Source organism: Thermobia domestica, chromosome 10 (genome assembly GCF_964235325.1).
Source record: "Thermobia domestica chromosome 10, izTheDome1.hap1.1, whole genome shotgun sequence".
In the NCBI taxonomy this organism is placed as follows: Eukaryota; Metazoa; Arthropoda; class Insecta; order Zygentoma; family Lepismatidae; genus Thermobia; species Thermobia domestica.
Window position 1 is genome coordinate 221461392 of NC_137463.1, and position 25764 is coordinate 221487155.

Consider the following 25764-nt stretch of genomic DNA (forward strand, 5'->3'; position numbering starts at 1 on the left):
AATGCGTACCTAATATTATCTTTAAATTTTACTTTATTGCATTATTTCTTTTTCTTTTCCTCCTTTTTTTTTAGTTAAAAACAATCTATGACGTTGATCTATTTATTCCTCGTTTTTAGTTTTAATTTCTATCACAAGAAAGTATTTAATTAAATTTTATATTTTATGCAAACAAAGACTTCAAATTTGTTCATTATTGATTTGAACAATGTAAGAACTTTTCACTATTACTATAGTAACATATTTACTATAACAACATACTTACAGTGATTATATTATTAGAAAATATGTGCATCAAATTTATATTGTTTTTCAAATATTTTACGGATATAAGTTTTTCGTTCCATTTCTTGTCGCTGATACACAAATAAGATGAGCTATTTCATAAATTTTAAGTAAATTTTACTTATAAACTTAAGACACTTTCAGGTTCTCTAATTTATTTTTTTATACTTTTTTTTTTTTTTTTTTTGGTAAACAGTGCAGTCCATATCATGTAGGAAGTTCTGCTGTTATTATAGGAGATGCAGCACACGCAATGGTTCCTTTTTACGGCCAAGGATTGAATGCTGTAAGTAAAACGTTGAATATTTACTTTAAATACTGTTATTGTAAGAGTTGTGGTTTAGTGCATTCATAGGTTCGACATATAGTAAACATTGAATTTCATTGTGCAAGCTGTTGAGCAGAACACCTCGCCAGTTTTCATTATGAAATATGTCTTTTTTAAAGCACTGACACTTGAGTTGCATATGTATATTCTTGAGCAACATAAGATCCATTTCAGTTATCATCATGGCATGAGCTGCTAAACATCATGCATTTGTTGTTGAAACTATTGAAATATGTAAGAAAAAAAAAAAAAACGATAGTTCTGTGATTGCAACAGAGCAGCAATTTCATCCCCATTTTAAAGAAGATGAAAAGGAAGAATACCTGATACAAATTCAATTCTAAGAAAAGAAATTCCTAAGTGTTGCAGAGTTGGCGAATAGCATCACAGAAGAAATGTTATAAACGCGTCTATTTATCTACGTAGTAACATTGTATGGCCAGCTCGCTCTCCAGGACAATTCCATTGTACTTTTTCTTTGGGGTTACCTAGAAGCTAAAGTCTTTAAACCTAGGCTGGAGACACTTAAGAAACTGAAGAATGCTGTTTATTCTACAGACAAGATGGCTATATCAAAGTCAATGACTATGCATGAACTATAGAATTTCTGTATTTCAGAAATGTATAGCTCGTAAGGACAAGCATTTGGATTAAAATAAAATGATGACAAAATAGCTAACGTTATGTTTGATGGTAAAGTACAATTTGTAACAAGTCATATTTTGTTTCAAATTAAAGGGATCTATCTGCTTGACCCTGTACGAACACTTATTTTGATGCTTAACTACTAAGCAGGTTAGGACAGATGATGTATAATATTGATGTACAACATTATTTCATCCATCTTAAAAATTAAATAAGCAAAATAAAATTTTATGCCTTTATTATGTTATTTTCTTAATAAAATTGAATTAATATTAAATACTTTTTTTTAAAATCTAAATACTACTTTATAGGGTTTTGAAGATTGTCGCCTTCTCCATGAAATGATGATTAGAAACCAGTTTGATATGGAAAAGACTTTACAGGAATTTTCAGAAACAAGACACGTTGACGCAGAAGCAATATGTGATCTTGCCATGTACAACTATAAAGAAGTACGTAGTAGAGTGTGCCTATTTGAATTATGTTGATAGTATAATTATTTCAATATAAACAGCTAATGCCAATTGGAGTTCTGTACATATTTTAGAAACAATGGTCTTATTGCTCTAAAGTTTATTTGGTTTTCTTTTCATATAACTCTTTCCATAAATGTGAGATACTTTATATGATCATAAAAGATATTTCTCTTTTCAGTCTTATTATATTACTAGCATCAATTACCCGCTTCGTTGGGTTAATATAAGAAAAACTTGTATATATATATATATATATATATATATATATATATATATGTCCCCCTTCCTCAAGTTGCGGGTCTGAATTGGATTTAAACAGCATCGGAAGTGTCACTGTTTATCTCAGCAACCCCAAACATTATGGATTCGCTACTAATATCGGCCAGTTTCGATCATTTTTATATATCTCCTCCCTCCGCTGCCCCAAGCTGCACCGTCAAGGTGAAATGATGAAAACCATCCTAGGTTCGAACCTCATCTATGTTAAAAATTTGATCGAGATCGGTCGGGTGGTTCAAGAGTTATTAAGTCACAAACATAGTCACTTTCATATATATATGCTAATACATATGTAGGAGAAATAAAAATAAATTAATAATTTGTACAAGTAATATTTAGATCTGTTTAGTTGTCATTCTAGATAACATCCTAAACATTTGGAGATGAGCAATAACATTGGAAATTGTATTAGTGCTTATGAAAGGGACGTAGAATTGGTGACTTTTAATTACTGAACCGTAATCATAACATCACAGCAGAATTTTATTAATTCGTTCAAGAAGATCGGTTAATTAGGCACAGAAAACATTAGGTTTTACTAAATTTATATATAATTATTTTTATTATTTGTAATTTTTGATGCTATTTTAAATCGTTACGTGGACATTTGCACCCAATTTGGTTTATACTTTTCATCTTATCTTGGTGTGAGGAATCACCTCCCAAACGTTGTCGGTGTTGTTTTGAAACATTCTATATATATACAGGGTGTTTCAGATAAAACGTCCTGTGCTTATAAATCCGAAATGGCTGAGAATAAAAAGATGAAACAAAAACTGAGATAGGAAAATGTCATAGGGCACATCACATGGTGTTGTTGTGGAGACCCCCAGGGCCCTCCTTTAAGGGGGCCCAGCGTCCAACTTCAAATTTTCAAATAGGAACATGTATTGAATCATACCTCATTCAATAGTATTTGGAAAACGAAACAACTTTTGTAGGAAACAATTTTCGATTTGGGCCACCGTTTTTAAATGGCCGCAAAAAGTGAGTCCTATATCATATAAAACGTCCAGTGCTTATAAATCCGAAATTGTTGAGAATAAAAAGATGAAACAAAAACTGAGATAGGAAAATGTCATAGGGCACATCACATGGTGTTGTTGTGGAGACCCCCAGGGCCCTCCTTTAAGGGGGCCCAGGGGCCAACTTCAAATTTTCAAATAGGAACACGTATCGAATCATACCTCATTCAATAGTACTTGAGAAACGAAACAACTTTTGTAGGAAACAATTTTCGATCTGGGCCACCGTTTTCAAAATGGCCGCAAAAAGTGTCCTGCATCAGATAAAACGTCCAGTGCTTATAGGCCTAAATCAGAAACGGCTGAGAATAGAGAGATGAAACAAAAACTGAGATAGAAACGATGATAAAGCATATCAAGTGGTGTTGTTGTGGTGACCCTCAGGAAACTCCGTGAAGGGGGCCCAGGTGTCAACTTCAAACTGATAAAGGACTTTTTGCGGCCATTTTGAAAACGGTGCCACAAATCGAAAATTGTTTCCTACAAAAGTTGTTTCGTATTTCAAGGACTATTGAATGAGGTATGATTCAATACATGTTCCTATTTGAAAATTTGAAGTTGGCCCGTGGGCCCCCTTGAATGAGGGCCCTGTGGGTCACCACAACAACACCATGTGATGCGGCCTATGACATTTTCCTATCTCAGTTTTTGTTTCATCTTTTTATTCTCAACCGTTTCGGATTTATAAGCACTGGACGTTTTATCTGAAACACCCTGTATATATATATATAACCGGTTGTTAAAAAATTAGAATAACACCGCTGGATGTAGGTACACGCTAATAAAAGTTTCAGAATAATAGTATGTATATTTTCCAGATGAGAGATCTTGTCACGCGCCGTTCGTTTATTTGGCGGAAGAAGTTGGATGGATTTCTACACTGGTTAATGCCTAACATTTGGATACCACTTTATAGCTCGGTCACATTCTCACATATGCGATATCATCACTGCATTTCAAATAAGAAAATGCAAGATAAGGTAAGTACAAATTACATTTAGAAATATATATATATATATATATATATATATATATATATATATATATATATATATATATATAAATATATATATATAGATATAGATATAGATATTTAGTATGCATGTGGAAGGCAAGCGTAAAGAAAGATCGTTTTGGATCAAAATATTAATTTCAATCCCGAACTATGATAGTTTGTCGTAGTTTCTTTTTCACGTTTCTCCTGCTTTTGTTTATCATTATAACTTCATCAATTCTCGTTTTATTATTCTATCAGAAGTTAAAAAATTTGGAAAGGAATGCAAGGTAGAGAAAGAACGTATTAAATTAAGACGGATTAAACGTGGTCATAGCCTTCGATGAAACGAAATAAAAAATATAGAGAAATATCATTAAATACCGTTAAAATGTAAAATGTAAAATAATGTTATCAGGTCAAGTTTATTAATATATCGGGTGTTCTAAAAATGGCGCCCACGGATTACAGAGAACTACTCTCCAAGTTAAAATAAAGCAAAAGTTATTTATATATTTGGTTCCTCGTCTATAGACACGAATTACACTATGTAGCAATATCGCAGATAAAGAAGCGTAGAGTAGATCTACCAAACTATCAAATATTTACATCGATTTTTTCTAGATGGCACTGAAAGTCAATATACGTTGATATTTCAGCATCACGTGTTAGCATAACAATCGATGTAACTGCTTTATGAATTCGTAGAGCAATGGTTTTGGTTCCAGTGCTAATCTGTAACCTTGCCACGTAGTGAAATTTTGATTACCTATAACGGCTGAAGGAGACCTTGGAGAATATGCCATTATATTGTATTTTCGCTTTATTTTGACCTGAAGAATAGCACTCTGTTGTCGTGGACACCATTTTTAGAACACACCTAATGTATCAAACAAGCTAGTCTTAATAAGACTTCGCACGATTGAACTCTACTGTTAGAAACAAAACGCTTAATTTCAAATATTTTTTCCTGACAACTTTATTCCTCACCAGCTCTTTTCAGCATATCAGAAGCTATGATAATCGTTACGCATTAATTTTAGTTATGTGTATGCCCCAAAAAACACTAAAATTAAACTTTACTCGAAAGAATCAAATTTTTGAGTATCAAATTCTAATAGGGCTCAAAAGTTGCGTATTTGCGTGCTAATCAATGGAAAGATAACGAAAACATCACACTTTGGATCTTCGATTCGCGAAAACGGCCTAATTTAAAAAAAAAATGACAAAAAATACAAAAAATTTACCTTTACGCAAGGAATATACACATTACTTTTTTTTTTTCATTTCTTTTGCGTCTAAGTACTTTAGTTGTGCGAGGGCATTCTTGTTAATAATTCGTTAATGTGAGTGATTTTATACATTTTATTTTCATAATGATTTTGCATATCTTCGCCCATTTGTCAATGCTTTCTTCTGTTTTTTTATGAAATGGCCCAGAAGTCCCTACGATGAGGTGGCTGCAATTCGAGTTCCACCCACATCCTACTTAACTCTTGTACCAATTAAGGTATGCTAAATTATGTTGATTTACTCAAGGATGTCTTAAATTCAGATTTTTAAATCAAATTTTGTCATTTTGAGTCTTGAGAGCAAAGTTGCTCTAATGTAGCCATCTCTGTTTCCTTGTCCACACACTTTTCCTGCAGTCTCCGTAACAAGTTTGACACCTTTCGACTTCCTGAGTATTGCATGGAAAATTATAAGAAGTCAAACTCATGAGCAGATTTGTCATGCATAAGTGATAAGATAGTTTCTGTTGTCAAGCTTTCGAGTACTGGAGGGGGTAATTGCTAACATTTTCTCCAATCTTATCAGTTCACTGTAGTTCGTGGCATTAAAATTTATTGAAGTTACCATAAGAGTTCTAACAGAGCAATTCAGACAGAGCAGTTTGCTCTAGATGTGGCTATAAGAGATCCTGGACCTCTTACTTACTTCCAATGGCTAACATGTGCAAACCTGGTCTTACGGTTGTACGTTTCTCAAACAAATTCTACAAACGAACTCAACCGTAGAGTGCTTGTAAACTACTTTATAAAGACATATGTTCCTATCTGGTTCGACATGAAGAGATATCAGTCAGTGAAATATGGACCTAAACATATTTTGAAGACATTTGCCAAACAATATTAAAAGAATTCTCGATCCTATGATTTAGAGATACGCGTTCTTCTGTCATCCAAAAACCCTAGTGTTAGCTATGACAATGCATGAGAGACAAAGCGCACGAGAGTTCGGTTACGGGAGAGTGCTAGAGCCAAGAAATCAAGATCCGAAGTTAAAATCTGTTAGAACTTTTGTAGCAACTTCAATAAATTTTGATGCCACGCACTACAGTGAGCTGATAGAGTAGAGAAAATGTAAGCAGTAAGCCTCCTCCAGTGCTCGAAAGCTTGACAACAGACACTATCTTATCACTTATGCATGACAGATCTTCTCATGAGTTTGACTTCTTAAATCTTTCATGCCATACCCAGGAACTTGTCACAGAGTCTGCAGGAAAAGTGTACGGACAAGAAAACAGAGATGGTTATATTAGAGCAAATTTGCTCTCGAGACTCACAATGCCAAAATTTTTGTTTAAAAATCTGAATTTAAGACAACGTACTTGACTAAATCAACATAATTTAGCACACCCTAATTGGTACAAGAGTTTAGTAGGATGTGTGTGGAACTCGAATTGCAGCCACATCCTTGTAGTGAGTTCTGGGCCATTTCATGAAAAAGAAAGAAAACGTTGGCAAGTGGACGAAGAGATGCAAAATCATTATGAAAATAAAATGTATAAAATCACTCGCATTAACGAATTACTAACAAGCATGCCCTTACACAACTAAAATGAAGTACTTAAACGCTAAAGAAATAATGAAAAAAGTAATGTGTATATTCCTTGCGTAAAGGTAAATTTTGGTGTTTTTGCCATTATTTTTTCAAAATTTTTGCAGTTTGCGCAAACTAAAGATCCGAAGTGTGATCTCTTTTGTTATTTTTTCCATTAATTAGCATGCAAATAAGGAACTTTCGAGCCCTATTAGAATTCGATACTCAAACATCTGATTCTTTCGCGTAAAGTTTAATTTTGGTATTTTTTTTCAAACTTTAGGCCATTTGCGCGAACTGAAGATCCGAAGTGTGATCTCTTTCGTTATTTTTCCATTGATTAGCATGCGAATACGCAACTTTTGAGCCCTATTAGAATGCAATAATCAAAAATTTGATTTTTTTTTGCTCCACCCTACTGTAGAGTGCTTAATTCGAAATTAATAATGCCGCTTTAAATGATTAGTTTCGAAGAATAAGGCAGGAAGGTGTTCACATGAAGTGGTGTTAATTTGTACAATATTATTAGCATTTAACGCAGGGGGAGGGGGCGGAGAATGTCAAAGGATGAGCCATACACCAATCGATAGAACTCATTCAACTGAAGAAAGTGAAATGGATGAATATAAAATATGCGCACTTTTCGAGAAAATGTAGATAAATTAATTTTTATGTAATCTTAAAAATTGGCACTGCACGACAATAACGCCACCTATAGAGAGAAAACTGATACTGAAGTATACTATGTCAAGCTCTTCAATGAGATACAATCCAAAGTTACCGTTATCTCTAAAACTTTAATTTTTGTTTAACCCAAAGTTACGATTATCTCTAAAACTTTAATTTTTGTTCAACTCAAAGTTACGATTATCTCTAAATTTTTAATCTTTATTTAATCCAGATACGATTATCTCTAAAACTTTAATTTTTCTTTAACCCAAAGTTACGAATATCTCTAAAACTTTATTCTTTATTTAACCCAAAGTTACGATTGTCTCTAAACTTTTAATTTTTGTTTAGCTATAATATTGTCCAAAGGTGACACATGTATCAGTTGACAGATCACATTGAGCTAAGCAAATTGACATGCTTGAGGGTATTCTCATACGAAGTTTTGGAGAAAGTTGAACAAAATGTTTTATGGCGCTAAAATATATATATATCGCTTGTTGCTAATAATAAAATATAGCTTCTATTCTGCAGGAGCAAATTGTATTTCTTCTTCTAATAGTCAAACAGACTCTTCTAATAGTCACACAATTACCACTTGTAGCTTGAGACTTGACAACGCTTATGAATTACTTACTATTTAAAAACATAATTTAAAAATGTTTTTTTTTTTTAAATATACACTAAGAAATATTAATTTTGCCATTTATTACCTGTTTTATGCCGTAATTGTTTCTTTAATTTCATTTTAGCAATTACTAAGCATTTTTTATAAGAATGCAAGAGACATATATAGAGTACATAAATAAAATAGAAAATGCAATAACGCATCTGTAATATCGATGAGTGAAGACAATTGTTCCGATACCGGTATTAATTATTATGTTACAGTTTTATACTACGGCATAATTAAAGTTTTTGTTTTTCTTTCGTATGAATAAGCTGTCTGTTCACATTTTGTCGTCTTCGAGCCTTCCTTGACTTCTTATAGTAATTGCTCCTGACACTATCTTATCTCTCCTATTTACTTCGCTCTCTCTCTCTCACACTCAGTTCATTGTTGTAGATGCCCCAACAATTTAGATATGGAAAGGGGTTTGTTTTTTGTTTTGTACGTACGTAAATATTATGTTTATGTAACTAAATTTGTTTGTAGGTTTTATTTTTACGTAATAGAAAAAGAAAAAATACAATTACGAATTCAAATACACAGTATACAACACTTATTCTAATACAATTAGCTTCTTCTCTTATAAAATTTCTTTTTTATTTTCTCTTCAATCTTTTCGGGCCATACTTTAGACTAGGAATCTTTGCGTGTGAGATTATCTCATACTGGTCATTTTTTAAAGTTTTATTACACTTTATCACTGATTGCTAATTAACACTATATGTGAAAAAATCTTGAGTTTAGTTTTATTTATCTCCTATTTCAGATTAGAAACTTGACGCTTATACATATACGTAACTCTTAAGGTATAGGAGATAAATCTTTAATTTAGCCCCTTCAGGACTATAAGAATTGAGAAATATTTTGTGAGTTATTTTTGCTAAGCTGACATGTAAATTCCAAAAATCATCATCGTAAGTTGAACATTTAAACGGTTATCTACTTATGATCTGGGACAAATATGTCCCCATGGTACATAAGGGTATTTTTTTTCAAGAAATAACAAAGCAGTTCCACCTATAATAATTTTCTAAAAGTTTTTTTTATTCTTTTGCATAAGGTTAATAATTCTATCAATTATCATGTAATGTTTATGTACTTCATAAATACGTAAAGTACTTATTAGAAGTTACACAAAACCAGAGACGGATTACAAAATTGTTAGAAAGCAATTTATATTTACACTAATTTATATTCAGGCTCATTTAGGTAGTTCCTGTATCTATATCTTTAACATTCAACACACGAAACTTGAAGGATTTTAATGATTCAGTACAATTTTAGAACATTTTAGAGAAATGGGACAAATGTTCCTTGGCTGTGCAGGGAATTAAGTTACCTACTTATAAAAATATCTATTCAGTTCAGAATTAGTCCTTCACTTTTGAGTTCTCACAGTATACACCTCAGATTAGAAAGTTTTCACTGAAACATATTCAGACTAATTGTCTTTCGTATTCATTTTGATTTATCCTTATATTTGCTTAATTTCTGATCTGTATGATCGTATTATTTACGATCCTTTGGTTTCTTTTTTCTTTTTTATTTCCTTGAAGCTCTTTTCACTGCTATTTTATTTTCTTCGTCTGTAATTTTGTACACATCTTTTCACATTTTCTATCAGGACCATAGTTAAAATTTGGCTATTTTATAATTTCCTGATATAAGTTTTTCTTGTTTACTTTTTTTTTTTTTTTTTTTTTTTTTGATAAAGACTGTTTTTCGTGAACGATAATATGCTCTAATGTTTGTATTTCTGATCCACACGACCAATTTACATCTTTTATTAAAGTTAATGTAGCTAATTCACCATTAAATGGTAGATACGTAGTTAAAAATTGTAGTTGTTCATAATCAAGTTCGAAATCTTTTAAGTTAATCCTTTTCTCTATGTTTGGTAAATATTTGAATACTCTTGTTCCTTTTATTGATATTCATCTTACTTGCCAGATTGTTTATGTCTTTTTTTCTGTTTACAAATTTCTCAATCAATTGCAGTTTCACTTCCTTTCTTCCCTTATTTGCATCAATTCTGTCACAATAATATTTTAACACGATTAGTGTTATGTTAGCCAGTCTAATTGTTATATTAACAAATCTCAGGATATTTTTATAATTTTATTAATTTAAAAAAAAGAATTATGATGTTTACATGGGAAAAACACATTGTAAATGATCTATTCATTAAGAGGATATAAGAAGTGCCGTTTTAAACAGCTAGCTGCGTTGGGAATAAACCTAAAATCTTTGTTTTAGGATAATTTTATTTTTGGACAATAATTTCTTCTAATTCGAAGGTATTCTTGGCTTTACTCATGCCATTTCAACTTGTCGTGGGGAACACCATCTTCTCCATAGGTCTCGTTTCCTCTTATTATCCTTATTTTTCCACCATCTTATTCCTATTTTACCAGACCTTTTATCATCATTAACTAGCACTTATCAGCAATTTCATTTATCCTACAAAGCATAATTGTTGAACGTGAAATTAAAGATGATTTCTGTTTTTATTGTATATCGTTCTTAAGGTACGAACGCATCACATTAAGTTACGTCTTTTCTTTCTTTCAGATACTATGGTACACATTTCTCGCTTTTATCACTACAGCCGCAGTAGTGATGTGGTTTACTTGGAAAGACTTAGAAGACAACGCGATTTCTGCATATCATCAACTGATGAAAAGTTCCACCTTTGAAACACTTAAAAAGTAGAAAGTGAAGAACATTATTGTGCACCAATTTGTGTTCATCTATTGTACTTTAATTGTACTGCCTTCTTATAAATTTATTGTTTCTCTTTCAGATGAAAGAATGTAGGGATTTCAATGTGATTTCAATGTTTACACATTTGCTTTGTAGATATAAGTAAAATCATTATCCCTAAAGACTCAACTCATATTGTGAAGAGAAACATTACAAATTTTTGGTATTAATAAACTGTTTATTTTTATTGTAAAGAGCTTTAACATTAGTAAATACTTTCCTAATGTTACTAAATACTTTACTTTAACTTTTCTAACTTCATTTTAAAATTCCATAGTGCTACATGCGTTTGCTAAGTCAATTCTTATACAATGCCAAAACTTTTAACCTCAATTTCTTTAACTCTATGTAATAAATAAATTTATGGTTTCCTAGGAATATATTTGTAACTATTTTCAATCAGTTATATTGTGACTTTTATCCAAGGACACATATATTTCCTACTGTCTGCACACATTAGTAATATTATGTCAATGAGAATAGTAATATTCAATCCAATTAATTAATATAAAATTATATAAGTGGTCACAAATAAAAGCTATAGTTCGCAAGGAGTGTTATGAGATGAGTGCATTCAACAGTTAATAATCTCACTAAATTCTCATCTTTCAAATTTGAATCAGGCACAGATATAACTTATTTGTACCGCTGACACACATAACAATATAAGGAAAAGAAATAAATCTTCATATAAGTTATGATTTTGAATGTCTACACCAATTATATCAATGTATCGTTACAAATTTACAGTAACATTTGAAGCTTACGATTACTAAATCACTTCAGAAGATAGCTATGTTCTGCAATGCAAAATACAAGTAAACAAGTATTCACTGGGAAACGAATTTAACTTGGAAACGTAAGAAACATATTAATGAGTAAATATACATCTCGTATACTTTCTCAATACATCTATATTGATACATACGTATGTGGAAATTATCCAGATTTATCTCCTACAAAATAATTCCACACAATACATCATCTCGAACGCGTCTTTCACAGCTGGAACGCATCCTGGATATCTCGTAGCCTGGATATCTCGTAGCGAATGTGTTATCTCTTCTATGGATTCGAAACGGCGATCTTTCAGGGTGGATTTAAACTTGAGAAACAGAAAGAAGTCTGCAAATGCCAAATCAGCCAAGTAGCGTGATTGGGACACAACAGTCGTATTGTTCTTTGGCGCTAACTCCCTAATGAGGAGCGTTGAATGGCGTTAAGGAGGATCCTTATGATATGGGATCCATGTTCTATTCTCCCAAGCTTCCAGTTTCCTCTTTCTCACAAACTCCCTCAAACGTCTTATCAATTCTAAATACAGTAAAACCTGTCTTCAACGGACCCTTTATTAAACGGAAAACTGTCTTAAACGGAAATATTTCACGGTCCCATGAAGTTTGGAGAACAAAACGTGTAAGACTCCCTTCATTAAGCGGAAACTGTGTTACGCGGACAACGGAAAGAAAAATAAAAAATTAACGGAAAATTCTGAGTTCCGGACTACAGCGTTTAGATGTTTAGACATTCTGTGAGACATATACATTACACTGTCTGCGATAAAATGTTCGTTCTTTTGTTAAATATTTCTGGACAGTGTTGACTTTCCCCAACCACTACTCATATTCACCCCCACAAATTGTCCTTAATCCCCGCAACTTAATCAAGAATCATACAGAATGTCGGAAAGAAGAAAACGAGATAGAGAAAGAAGAGGAATACGATACCGAGTTCCAAGAAGAGTGTAGAATAAATACAACAAGATTCTCTCAGAAGTTTAAAGGAACTGCAAAAATTTGCCTTACGAAAAAATGATTCTGATTCATTTAGTATAATTTCTCAGGCTAAAGTGTATGCGGAAAGTCAAGCAGCCAAGCAGCAATGTACACAGAAAACCCTGCTTGGCTATTAGAAAAATAAAGAAAACGTGTGCATAGCATATTTTGTATTCATTTTTTTTATGTGTGTGTGTGTGTGTGTATTTATTCGTAGAATAAAGAAGTACTGTAATCGAACAATGTACGTACAGCAATATATTTCCTCAGTATGCCCCTTTATAAGCATGTATTTAAAAAAAAAAGAAAGGAAAGGTCTACCTCCACTAAGCGGAAACCTGACTTTAACGGAAATTTTTGCAAGTCCCTCTCGATTCCGCTAAAGACAGGTTTCACTGTAATACTCTTGGTTGATGGCTTGACCACGTGGAATGTATTTATAGTAGACAAACCACAAGAATCAAAGACAGCAAGCGTCATTGTGAGTGACTTTTACGAGCTTTTGTGGATCTTGGCGAAGATTTTCCCACCCATTCAGATGACTATTTATTGTTTCAACATTATAGCCATAAGTCTAAGCTTCGTCACCTGTTATTTTTTTCAAGAAGCTATCGTCTTTGTTTACACAATTCAAAAGATTTCAGATTTCCGCATGCGTTTTTTAGCACCTGGAGAACGAATTTTGCAGTAATACGATGTCTGTACAGTTGTTTCGACTAAAATCACACGATAGCACAATTTACTGATTTCTACTTCTTCACCTATCTTGAGGACGATCAAACAACGAGTTTACTGTACGACCTCGCGCACTTTCTGAACGTGAGCATCATCACATGATATTGATGGGCGCTCAGGTTTCACTTCTTAATGGATGTTCGCCTGCTTTGAAACGCTAAAATCACTTCTAACATTGGGTTCGGATCATACATTCTTCCCTGTATACTTCCTATAATATATTTAAAGTTTCTGTAAATGTGTTGCTCAATTTGAAATAAAATTTGATACACACAATGCTCTTCCAAAATCGTCATTTCTATAAGACCACAAAATGGTCACAACTGCGAAACACTAATTCAATAAAAAATCTTAAATTTTATTACACAAATTACGCAGCTAGCCTAGGATTCTGAAATAAGGATATTTAGAGAGAGCACAAATTAGTTCCTAAATAATTCTCTGAAGTAATTATAATAAGTCCCATAGCTGATCTTAAGCAGTGATTTTATGCGCATTTTCTTTTTAAATGGAGTCTTTTCCAGTGACCATTAACACTTCAGTTTATAAATATACTAATTTGTGGAAGACAAATGAGAAATACTTTCGATATTTGTTACCGTATGCGTATGAATGAAACTCTTCATAAGTTTTTTTAAAGTGAAAATTGAATAGGTTTCAAGCATGGCTGAAGTAAGCGACTTTATTACTGCTTTATTGCTTAAGGAAGAAAATAGCTTTGTGACAAGACAGAAAGCCACAAATCTTGATATCGAGCAAAGATGCTGTATAATTAAAGAATATTAAAGTTTATTAAATGCAAACATTTAAAGAATAGCATATAGATTCTCTGAGTAATTTGTAAGTAATGTTTATATGGCGTCAGTACTATATGAAGGTTGATTGGAAACGAGCAGTATAGGTTATGAATCACATGATGTAATAATTGAAATACAGTTTTAGAAGGAATACGTGACTCCATGAGTGTTCGTGCAAGATGAATAAAGTATTGCTAGCACATAACTGAATAAATCATATTTATGTCTGACTCCTAGAAAAATGCGGAAAAAAAAAGAAATAAGAACGTTGTAATGTATTAGCGAAATTCTTTAGAAAGATTATTGCAATATTGTGAAAGACAGATATGAAAATATTTCTACTTTATTCAGATAGTTTTCTACTATCTAGCAATGGAGAGGGTAATCAGTCAGTGGCAAGAAATGAATTCACCCCAAAGTTCAAGGAAATATTTTAGATTAACCTTTATTAAAAAAGAAAATTCTATTTTTAACCGATTTAAGAAAAAGGAGGTTCTTAATTCAACCCATTTGTGGATATGTTCACGTACCACTTGAAGTTAGATGCATGTAGAAATATTCACGTATTACTTCAACATAGATGCACGTAGATATGTTCATATATCACTTCGACACGGATGCACCTATTTTGATGATTCTTTTTTTGTTTGGAAAAAGGGAACTGTCAAAATGTCTCTTTATTATATTTGCTTATGTGATTACAAGCCTGGTTTAAAGTCTTTACATAAATTCTAATGATTTTGCAGTAAATATCTCAAAATGATGTGATTAAATTTTATCGTAACTTTTTGTAATTGACACTAAAATATTATTACATGATTTCAGTAATATGTTGCAAAAATACTTTTATTTATCATTCATAGCAAGGTATATAGTGAAGTAATATATGTGTGTAAAGTGGTTTCAGGTAAATTTAATCAAGATTCGATTATAGTCTTTGCTGTTAGACCATGAAATATTTCATTGGTTGACGTGTGAAATACCATAATTATGTGTATGATCACTCATAGCTTCGATGTAGGTATATCAATTTTGTTGATTTGAGGTCGGTTATTTTATTTTTAATTTTTACTATTTGATTACACACTGTAGTCTGGGTTACGCAAAGATGAACATATTGTTTCCTTTTGGGTTTAAGAATGACCTCTATTGATTGTGATGAAATCGGGTAAGAATAACATGAAAAAAATCTCAAACTAATTTTATTCGCTCTTTTCTACTCTACATGCCATTATTTGTTAGTACTCTATAAGTTAGTCATTTGTATAATCTGGGCATTGTTAATACAATCAAAGATATCTAACTTAGGTAGGTTTCTTGGAATATATGTATTATGAATGCATCAATATTAGTAAACGGAACTTCTCAGAACACATTTACAACAGCAGAATATTTGAAAGAAATGAACCCAATCGTTTGTCAGATTTCTATGAACCGCAATATACGAGTTCTAACATCATATTACCGCAATATACGAGTCATAAACAAACTATCTTATGCTCTATAATTGCAATTTTTCTTCTGAAACTATACAACTGAGCAGAATATACTTAACATTTTGGTGCCTGGGCTGTTATGAAAATTCCCTCACTCCCAAAATCAATAAATACCGGTTTAGAAAATTTGAGACAGTGGCTGATTATTACACAAATTGATGAGATTATGCATAATAATACAAATTTGTCACAATAACGGAACTCATGAAGTTCTCTTGCTATAGGCTGGGTTGATAAGCATTAAAAACTGTGGGTAATTCAGAAAGTTTAAAACAAATTGAAATGTTTTGAAAGTACGATAAGAAAAAAACACGATGTCAACAGTGGAAAAGATAAATAATGATTAGAAATTCATAATTAAAATGTTAATTATTTCTTTCTAGCCAAACATGTTTTTGTTACTTGGATATATACAAATGTTAAAATCCTGTTTCCCGTAGATATATATATATATATATATATATATATATATATATATATATATATATATATATATATATATATATATATATATATATATATATATATATATATATATATATATGTTCAAATGAAAACTTCAGAAGTCTCAAAAACTTCAGAAGTAAGTTAAAATATGAATAAAAATTTTATAATGCCGATAAGGAAGTCTTACACTCGCATATTACTTCACTATATACCTTGCTATGAATGATAAATAAAACTGTTTTTGCAACATGTTACTGAAATCTTGTAATAATATTTTAGTGCCGATTACAAGAAGTTACGATAAAATTTAATCACATCATTTAGATATATTTGCTGCAAAATCATTAGAATTTATGTAACGACGTTAAACCAGGCTTGTAGTCACATAAACAAATATAATAAAGATACGTTTTGAGAGTTTTCTTTAAGTGTCAGTCTACAGATAATTCTTTACTTGATTGATTTGATTTGACTTTCAGTTGAGCGTCCCTTTTCAAAAACGAGGCTATATGAGAAGTAGATCTACAGCTTAATGTGGGAACCGAACCACATGAGCTCCTTCCAGGAATCAAACCCGGGCCTTCCACACCAAAGGAATTCTTTACTACTTACAACAAATTGACACTAATGATGCTATTATGACTTCCCACTACATGAAGATTGCTAAATGTATTTTCTTCTATATTTTATTCCTATTATTCCCGTGAAAATGTGTCTTCATAATATTCCTAGATATTTGCATTTGTTCCTGTAATGTCGCGAATTTCTTCACACAGCATTCAGTTCCATGAACTACCCTTTTTATTCTGTTTTTAACTAAATTTTGTTCATAGCCTTCTCTTTTTCCTTTCATGCAATCATGAGACAAGTACAGGGAGTAATTAAAAGAAAAGTACTTCCACATTCATTTTTTATTTCTGGAGAGATAGAGTTGTTATTATTAGTATTATTATGAGCTTAACGTCCTACGATTATGTTCTGAGGCTAAGGGAGACGGTGATGATGATGAATGAAGTGGTGGAAGGAAGAAAGTGGGAAGAAATGAGACAACCCTAAGAAAAACCATGCACACGGTGTTTATTTACCACAAAGTACACTTGACGGGAGCTGGAATCGAATCTGAAACTCCATGCACCAGAGGTGAGCACTCTACCACTGAGCCCCCGAAGAAGGAGTTATTATATGAGCTTAGTGAATACCAACATGATGATCTTAGCGGGTATTTAAAGTTCTAGGATCCAGTAAGAACAATCAAACAAATAAACAAAATTGATTGAATCAAAATAATTTTGAAGTACTATACACAAACAAAAAGTACACTGCTAATAAGGACTTTCGCCAGTGCTTCATCAGACGAGGAGCGAAAAGAGATATGCAAGATCATCGCAAAACTTATGCTACTAACATCGTGTTCTAAATGCAGAAAATCAATGCGATACCGATAATCGTGACCTGAAACGCAAATTATCTTGTCTTGGCGCAAAGTGATTTGTAATGGTTCCTCTAATGTTCTTCAGCTAGACTCTTTCCTTTCATGTTTCTTCAGAAAGGCACCTGTCAATATTGGGAGAATATCTATGATAATGATGATAACGGTCATGATAACGAATACAACAATAATCTATATTTCTGCTGATAACTTGGGAAATGGTATTTTAAAAAATCATAACAAATTAAACTAGTAACTGGTAAAGAGTATTCACACAATTGTTTAGTTATTTTGGAGTTTAGTGTCTCTTTTCAGCAGGAAGGTTAAATGTGACATCGATCTAGAACTTGTTGGATTCGAACTATATTAGCTGATATGTTTAGCTACACGCTTGGGAGCATACCTACCTTAGTCACTGTTGCAAGTAGAAGCAGTTTCTAATTAAGATTTGACTATATGTTAAATTATATTATATATTAAACTATATGTTAAATTACAACTATACATGTAGTACCTACCGGTTGTAAAGAAGAGTTCCGCTTCAGATGATATGTGAAAATATAAATACAAAATATATTTTTATCCTAAAGGTTAAAGTTAAACTATACCTTATAGCGTAAAAAAAAAAAAAAAAGTTTCCAATCAGGGCTGTAACTTGGGGAGGGCAGTTGGGCAACTTCCCCCCTCCCCCAGAGAAGCTCCTCGCTTTTGGAGGGATGACCATTTTAAGACAAAATTTTCTTACTCCATATATGATACGGACATGAAATTATAAATGAAGCATCAAACAGATTCACGACATTACATAAACAAAACAGCACACAAAAAGTAAATAAAACAAAAATGAGTCGTGGTCTCATTTCAGTAAAAATATGTCTACTATTAGGGGCCCTAGAAATAATATTTATTCGTATTGCTTTGGATTTGTCAATATTGTCCTCTTAATTTGTCATGTATGGAATGGGCCCAGGGACGTAACTAACGGCCCAGCAGACCTTGCCATGCAGAAGGGCCCACAGGCTCCGGGAGGGGGCAATAAAGAGTAAGAGAAAGAGGGTCACAAGAATCAGGAAAACAACTTTTCTACGGGGCCCAAATTAATGCTTGCCCCCCCCCCCCCCCAGGTGAAAATCTAAGTTACGGCGCTGTTTCCAATCTGTTAAAACTGATTTAAAGGACTCTATTTAATATTGGATAATTGAGTGTATGTGGCGGATTTGTTTTGTCATTTTGATATGAAATTTTTGAGGTGCTGCCATCTGTGAGAATCAATGTTAATTATGTAAATACGTATGCTTGCGTTTTGTTCGTAGTTTAAGGGAAATTTCCCTGATCTAGGGAAATTTTGTAGGGAAATTTCGCAAAACAGGAAAAAGTTATTCTTTCTATAAAACCATGGAAATCCAGAGAAATTCTTGCGCTGACCGATTGACAAACATAAATGCTTAAATCTATCTTTGTTCTTCAGAAATAAATCAATACAATAGCATTAGTATATATGTGTATGTTCAAAGTAGCATAATTTGTACTCATTGTTGACTGAGTGTGTTTTTTGGGCTGTTTTTTTTATTTTTTTAGTTTTTTTTAGTTTTAGTTTTAGTTTTACGTCCAACGGCTATGCCGGCTAAAGTAGGCGGTGATGATAAGAAATGAATGAAATGGTGGAATGAAGAAAGTGGAAGAAAACGGGAGAACCCGAGGAAACCACACGCACACAGTGTTTATCCATCACAAAGTTCACTTTGCGGAGCAGGGTTTGAACCTAGCACCCCATGCACCAGAGGTGAACGCTCTACCACTGAGCCACCAAAGCCCCATTTGTATTTTTTGTAAAAAAAAAAAAAAAAAGTGGAAAAAATAGAGACAAAAAACAAATGAACAAAACAGATGTGGTTGGTTGGCGCTTTCTTGAATATAGCTAAATTAATCTTATCACAATTTCTGTCATAGGAATTGGACTCTTAACAAACTAGGGAAATTTTGATAAGAAAAGGGAAAATTTTGTGTCAGTCGAGGGAAGTTTTCTTAAGCAAACCTACGAACACTGTGCTTGCGTATTCCAAATGAATGAAGGAAGTTGTCAAAATTTGTGCGTCTCGTTTCTAATGTTGCAAGAAATGTAAGTTTGTAACGTGTGAATTAAGGTTTGTATTTAAAGGCAACTGAATAATTATCATCTGAACGTTTACAGTAACATTTCTAGTTTATGTTTTTATTTTTAATATTTGTTTGTAGTGTTTGGTTCTTTTTGATGTAGTTTGACTTTTCATTTACAGATCCTTATTCACAATCAGATACTTTTGCATTGTCTATTGGAATTAGGGCATAGTTTTCAATGTTCATTAATATGAATAACTGTTTTGGTGTTTTAACCTTAAAATTATTAAATGCATTAACTTCATTTAATTCAAGTAAATTCATGCAACGTTGCTTAACTGATGAACCACGGAGATATACAAATTAATATTGCATTTCGAAATTTATGTAATGTACAAAATTCACAACTTTCTTGTTATTATTCAAAATTTATTTTCTTGCTGCTTAAATATATAATAAATTTGTTATGTTTACGAAATGCATGTATAATTCTATTGTCAGTTTGACTCCCATAGTCATAAATGTGAGTAAAATACTTACATTAACCATTACGAGTGTTCTTTAGTGTCTTATGCACTAAATGATGAACAAAATTATGTTACAACCTGGGCTACGAAACTCTTTTTGATCTCACCCTTTTTTTATATGGAAAGAAATATTCTACTCTGAAGGGCTCTGGAGATAACAACTTCGAGATCTATAACTGCAAAGGCCTATTCATTTCCGATTTCCTAACTATTGTCATCTTCATTTTCTCTTTCTTTCACAATGGCCCTTTCCAAACCTATGTATTACAACTCTGTTTCTCGAAGCTATTCAAAGTTACTTAAAATAAATAGCAGTATTTGGAAGACAGAACAACTCTTTTGTTATTTATGTCAAAAATCAGCAGATACTAAAGTTGACATGTGTACACACTCATATTTGCATTAGAACCTAAAGAATAGAATTACGTAAGTTGCGTATACCCATTAGAGGTACCAAATTTAGAATATTAATCTTTGAAGAGAATAGTGTAAAACATATTTGCAAGTCTGATTTTTAGTGATGGCAGATGAAGTCATATCTACTTCAGTAAAGGAGATCATTTGACTTATGGTTAATATTCACTGAGAAAAGTATAAATCAAATCAAGAGAGAATATCTTATAAAATCCTATTAATGGTATTTCCTTATGAAAGCTTATGTGATAGGAGGGAATTAATTGATCATATGTTTTTGTACAAAATAGTTAAGAGTTTAAAATGATAGCCAGGAACTTTTACATTTATTAAATTTTAATATCAGGAAGCACAGCCAACACGCACGATTACCTTTTCACTTCTAAGTCTAATACTCCGGTACATCAAAACTCACCAATTATAAGGGTAACTAGAAAATACAACATATTAGTGAGAAATTGTGAGGTAGACTTTGCGATGAATTTGGAATACTATATAACTAAACTAAAAAAAATACATTAACAAGTTTTGTAATTAATGATGAACTACTGAATTGCAATACGATTTGGACCATATAAATTTATAATTTACACTATAAATATTAAAATGTGAAGTGCTAGTTAAGAATAACTATGGTTTGCACTTTATTCTTGTATTTATGTGTTATACACTTATAACGAAACGATGTACTTATTTTTTCTTATGTTGTGCAGCGTCATGAATGTATATATGATTTTGTTCATTGTTCAATATATGTTTGTTTTTTCCTTCTTCTTTATTTGAGGGGGTTAGTGCAACAGTGGTCTAATCCCAAAAAATACGAAAATGAGATTACGATGTCATCTGTTGTCGTTTGAAGTGAACTATCAATCCACCAGGAAGATAGACCATATTCACCTCATAACCTTATTTTATAAAGTACAACCTTCTTCCCTGAAACGTGTTCTCTGTAAAGCTGGTCCAACCCCAGTCAGCCTCTCACAGGCTAGCTTTAGCATCGCAAGTAACAACAACAAAAATGGCGAATGCGATTGTGAATACTTCTGTGATAGCGAAACAGACAAAAATAAATTGAAAACGATGGTAAATTGTGGAAGTAAAGGAACTAGAAGTGTTGATAAATGGACGAGAAATATTAGGAAGAAAGACAGAAATACAGGAAAAGAATACATAGACAAGAAGTGGAAAAAAGTGGAAGAACGCAAGGAAGATCCACGATGTAGTTGCGAAGGAAAGTGCTATGACTCATTTGCTGCAGCACAACGTGAAGTAGTGTTTAAAAGTTTTGGAAGCTCGGTGATCTTGCATTGCAAAACAAATTTAATGCATTTATTAGCAAGTGCGTTAAAGTATCCGATGTGAAAAGAAGAAATGGTGCCAAGAAAGTCACTCATTAATAAAAAAGACAAAAAAAAAAAAAAAGTTTGCAAAAATATGTGTATATGCCTGCTGAGTGTGTAGCACTGATAAGAAATACAAAGACAGGTACAAAAAAGTTCATTATAACTGAAATGTAACAAGCTGATTTTGTCAGTATTCAGCCTTTAACGCAAAAGATAACTAATCGCAAAGTCATCACAGACAATAAACCTGTTGCTTTCAGTCGCATTTTAGTTTTACAGATTTCATGCGAACAACTATAGGAGTATGCCATTAAATATAATTAGTTCGACATAGAACAACCCCATTTTGTCTGTCTGACTGAAAGGAAGAAGAGAAAGTCAAAATATACATTTGAGTTGCAAAACATTATTCTTGAACTCAAATATAACAAACAACTACCTTGAAATACAAAGAAAATTAAGAATTTATTAGAATAATGTTACTAAAATATGTTCCTCCTGTACACCATTCTTTTAGTCAAAGGTAGCTGTGTATGATTTTTCATATTCATAATTTACTATTGTTAGGCCTGTTGTTGAATAATTTCTGGATTTTTTGTTTTACTCTTAAAAATTAATTCAAGTGGAGCAAATAGAGAGTGTTTAAACAGCTGTTAACAAAATAACTGGAAATCAACATCGAAAAACCTAGAATCAACTATGTAAGTCTATGTAAAATATTCAATTTAACGGACTGAGATAATAGAATAAAAACCAATTTTACATGTTTATTTATTTATTTATCATTATTACCTATTACAGAGCTATTGTTCCTTTTACAATAGGTATTACAGGTACGTTTACACTATACTGTTATCCTAAGAAAGAAAATTTAATCTATCTCAAAGCAAAAAGAAAAAGAAATGAGGGGGTCAGCGCAACAGTGATCTAATCCACATTTTTTGAAAATGGAGAAAAATCAAGTTAAAGTTAAGCACGTGTGGTTTTTTGAACAATATACCAAAAGTAAACACAAGTGGTTGAGTGTGTCATTTGACATATGGAGAAACTTGACAACAAAGTTAGATTTGATAGGATAAAGCTTTGAGAGAGATATTTTAGTGGCAATGAGAGCATAAAACACACGAATGTTGGATAAACCACTGTTGCGCTGGCATGTAGAATATAAAAAAATGAGAGGAAAAATATTACAGCTGAAAAGACCAATGTTACACTATAAATGTGGAACATATACCAAAACGTTGCTGTCAGATAATAGCACTATTTTAGTTTTGTACTTCTTTTTACTTAATTTTTTCTTTTATTATCTTTTTTATTTTGAAGGTAAAAGTACCGGTACACAACCATTATACATACTCTACAATATCAAAAAGCTCATCATTCACATCATATTCTCCCCCTTTTCCCTTAACAGAAATAATCATTTTGAAAAGAAGGTACATATTTTAGTAACATTACTCTAATAAATTCTTAAGTTTAACTTTCTTTGGACTTTGCATTATTTTTCTTCTTCTTTTTTTTTCTATTTAGCCTATAGGTACAGGTACGCAACCATTAGATATAATCTACAATATCAAAAATTTCATCATTTCATCCTGTTCTCTCTTACCCTCCTCGGTTATGACAATCAAATCATTATAATTATAAATTACAAGATATAGACTAGGAGTGGCATTCTCAAAATATTTTATAAGGAAGTGATTGCATCTTTAAATAGAAAACAATTAGGATTAAATCGCATAGGACAATGTATCAGAGACACTAAGAATTGGGAAATTGTTTTGAGAAAAAATATTGTAAAAGTTTCAAGGAAATTTACAATTTAATACACTTTCTCAGCGAAATAATGATCATTTCAAATACAGAAGATGCTTTAAATGTTTTTAGTTAATCTAAGCAGTAACGGAATGTATCTTACTGAAGAATATTTTAACTCTGAAAAGTGCATAACCCTTTTACATGCATGGAATCATTTTTTATTTTTAAGAAAAAAAAAACATACTATGTGGAATAAGAGAAAATAGGCCATGAGAAATAAAATGATTTATCCAAAGGAACATTTGATTTCATTTATTGGGTTTCTTCAATCTTATTGTCCACATAATAATACAAAAGTATGGAATGAAACATAATAAATTACATCCTGTTAGTCAAGAAATTACGAACAATAAGAATACAAGTGAATAAAAAATGTGTGAACTTATATATATATAGTAGTGGAATATACACAATTTCATTTACATAAGTTTTTCAAATCTCTTATCATGTACTCCTCTACACTATAATAGGTACGTACAGTTAACAAAATATTTTGAATTACTTTATTATATTTTGTATTATCAGTTAATCTTTTTGCCTCTGATGGAAGATGATCATAGTAAACATATTAGTCCCTTGCATTTCAGTAACGTCCATGTGGATGTCATAAAATACTCCGTTACTAGTGACATCCATGGGGATGTCATGGAAACATATTCTTTATTAAGGGTCGTACTAATTCTGGAGATGATGAAATTTTTTAGTGGAGGAAAGGTACTAGTTAGTTCTACTGTTTTCCTTAGGTGACAAAATTTTACTGACAGAAAAGACAAACAAAAAGTTTTGTCTCGGTAAATGGCAGGTCTAAAGAAGCCATGTGTTAGTTTTGACGGAAAAAACAATTGGTAACGCATGTGTTCAATTACGAAACACACATCTATTTGTTAACCTAAAGGAGTAAAAAATCCCTTCAGAACAACGAAATTTCCCTTCTTCAGTCCAAATGTCCCACAATGCAAAATTTTTTTTTTATCAGTAATGTGAATGCTTTCACTATGCCCTATATAACGGTCTAGACCAGGGCGCAAAATTTCCGGTTGCCAGGTCGCCATTGGCGAGTAGAAATTTAGAGTTGGCGGCCAGTGTTTAGTAGGAATGGTTTCTGCTTAAACTCATAGGGCCACTCAGTTTCTGTTTCGTACGAAAATAATTGTCACTGGGTGAGAAATAACACATAATACGAAGTCTTCTCCTGATTATCCCGAATCTAATTGTTTTTGAAATTTTAAGCCTTGATATAATCTCTTTCTTTGTTATACCAAGGTCGTGGCGGGGGCGGAAGAAGGCCTCTCATAATTTGTACATGAGAGACACTGGCGGCCATCGTTTTTGGATTGGCGAGTGCGTGTGGTTGTGAAATTTTGTGTCTTGGTCTAGACAGTCTCTTAACGGTAAATTGAAACCTGGTAGGCATATTACAGCATACACATAGGAAACTGACACCTGGAACGCAAGGATTACTTTCTCTTATTGTTTCTTAAATATAATATTGTGATCTAAAAGTCGCACATATACAGTTAAAATAGTCTCCTCACATCTTCTATGATAATGTGTACAACTAATTGCTCAACTTCTACAACTGTCCATTCAATGTTAGTGTTTTGTTGCTATTTTTCAATTTCCTAGCCCTATTTTAAAGTGCAATTTAGAATGTAATTGTTATTTATACAAATAATTATACAAAAGCATTGACAACATAATGAATGCTTACTATAAAATACATTATCTCAACGTTCCCGGATTCTATCCATGCTCAATATGAGTTTCAGTTATCCTTCCAAAACTTTCAATCTTTTTGGCATAAATTTCTTTAAGGCTCTCAAGCTTATAAAGCACACGTTAGATAAGTTTTGAGTTAGGTTAGTTTAGTTTAGATTGCATTAAATTAGGTTCTGTTTGATTTAACATGATGTAAGTAATCGTGACGGA

General features: G+C 32.1%; 1 protein-coding gene across 1 annotated transcript in view; it reads left to right on the plus strand.

Moving 5' to 3' along the window:
- Positions 1–11551, plus strand: part of cn (Kynurenine 3-monooxygenase cn) — a 57769-nt gene extending 46218 nt beyond the window's left edge. Inside the window, exons 8-11 of the mRNA XM_081729131.1 lie at positions 482–571; positions 1570–1710; positions 3857–4018; positions 10766–11551. Coding sequence (XP_081585257.1) covers positions 482–571; positions 1570–1710; positions 3857–4018; positions 10766–10906 — 534 coding nt within the window. The 3' untranslated portion in view covers positions 10907–11551. The remainder of the gene's footprint in view (positions 1–481; positions 572–1569; positions 1711–3856; positions 4019–10765) is intronic.
- The last annotated feature ends 14213 nt before the right edge of the window (positions 11552–25764 follow it).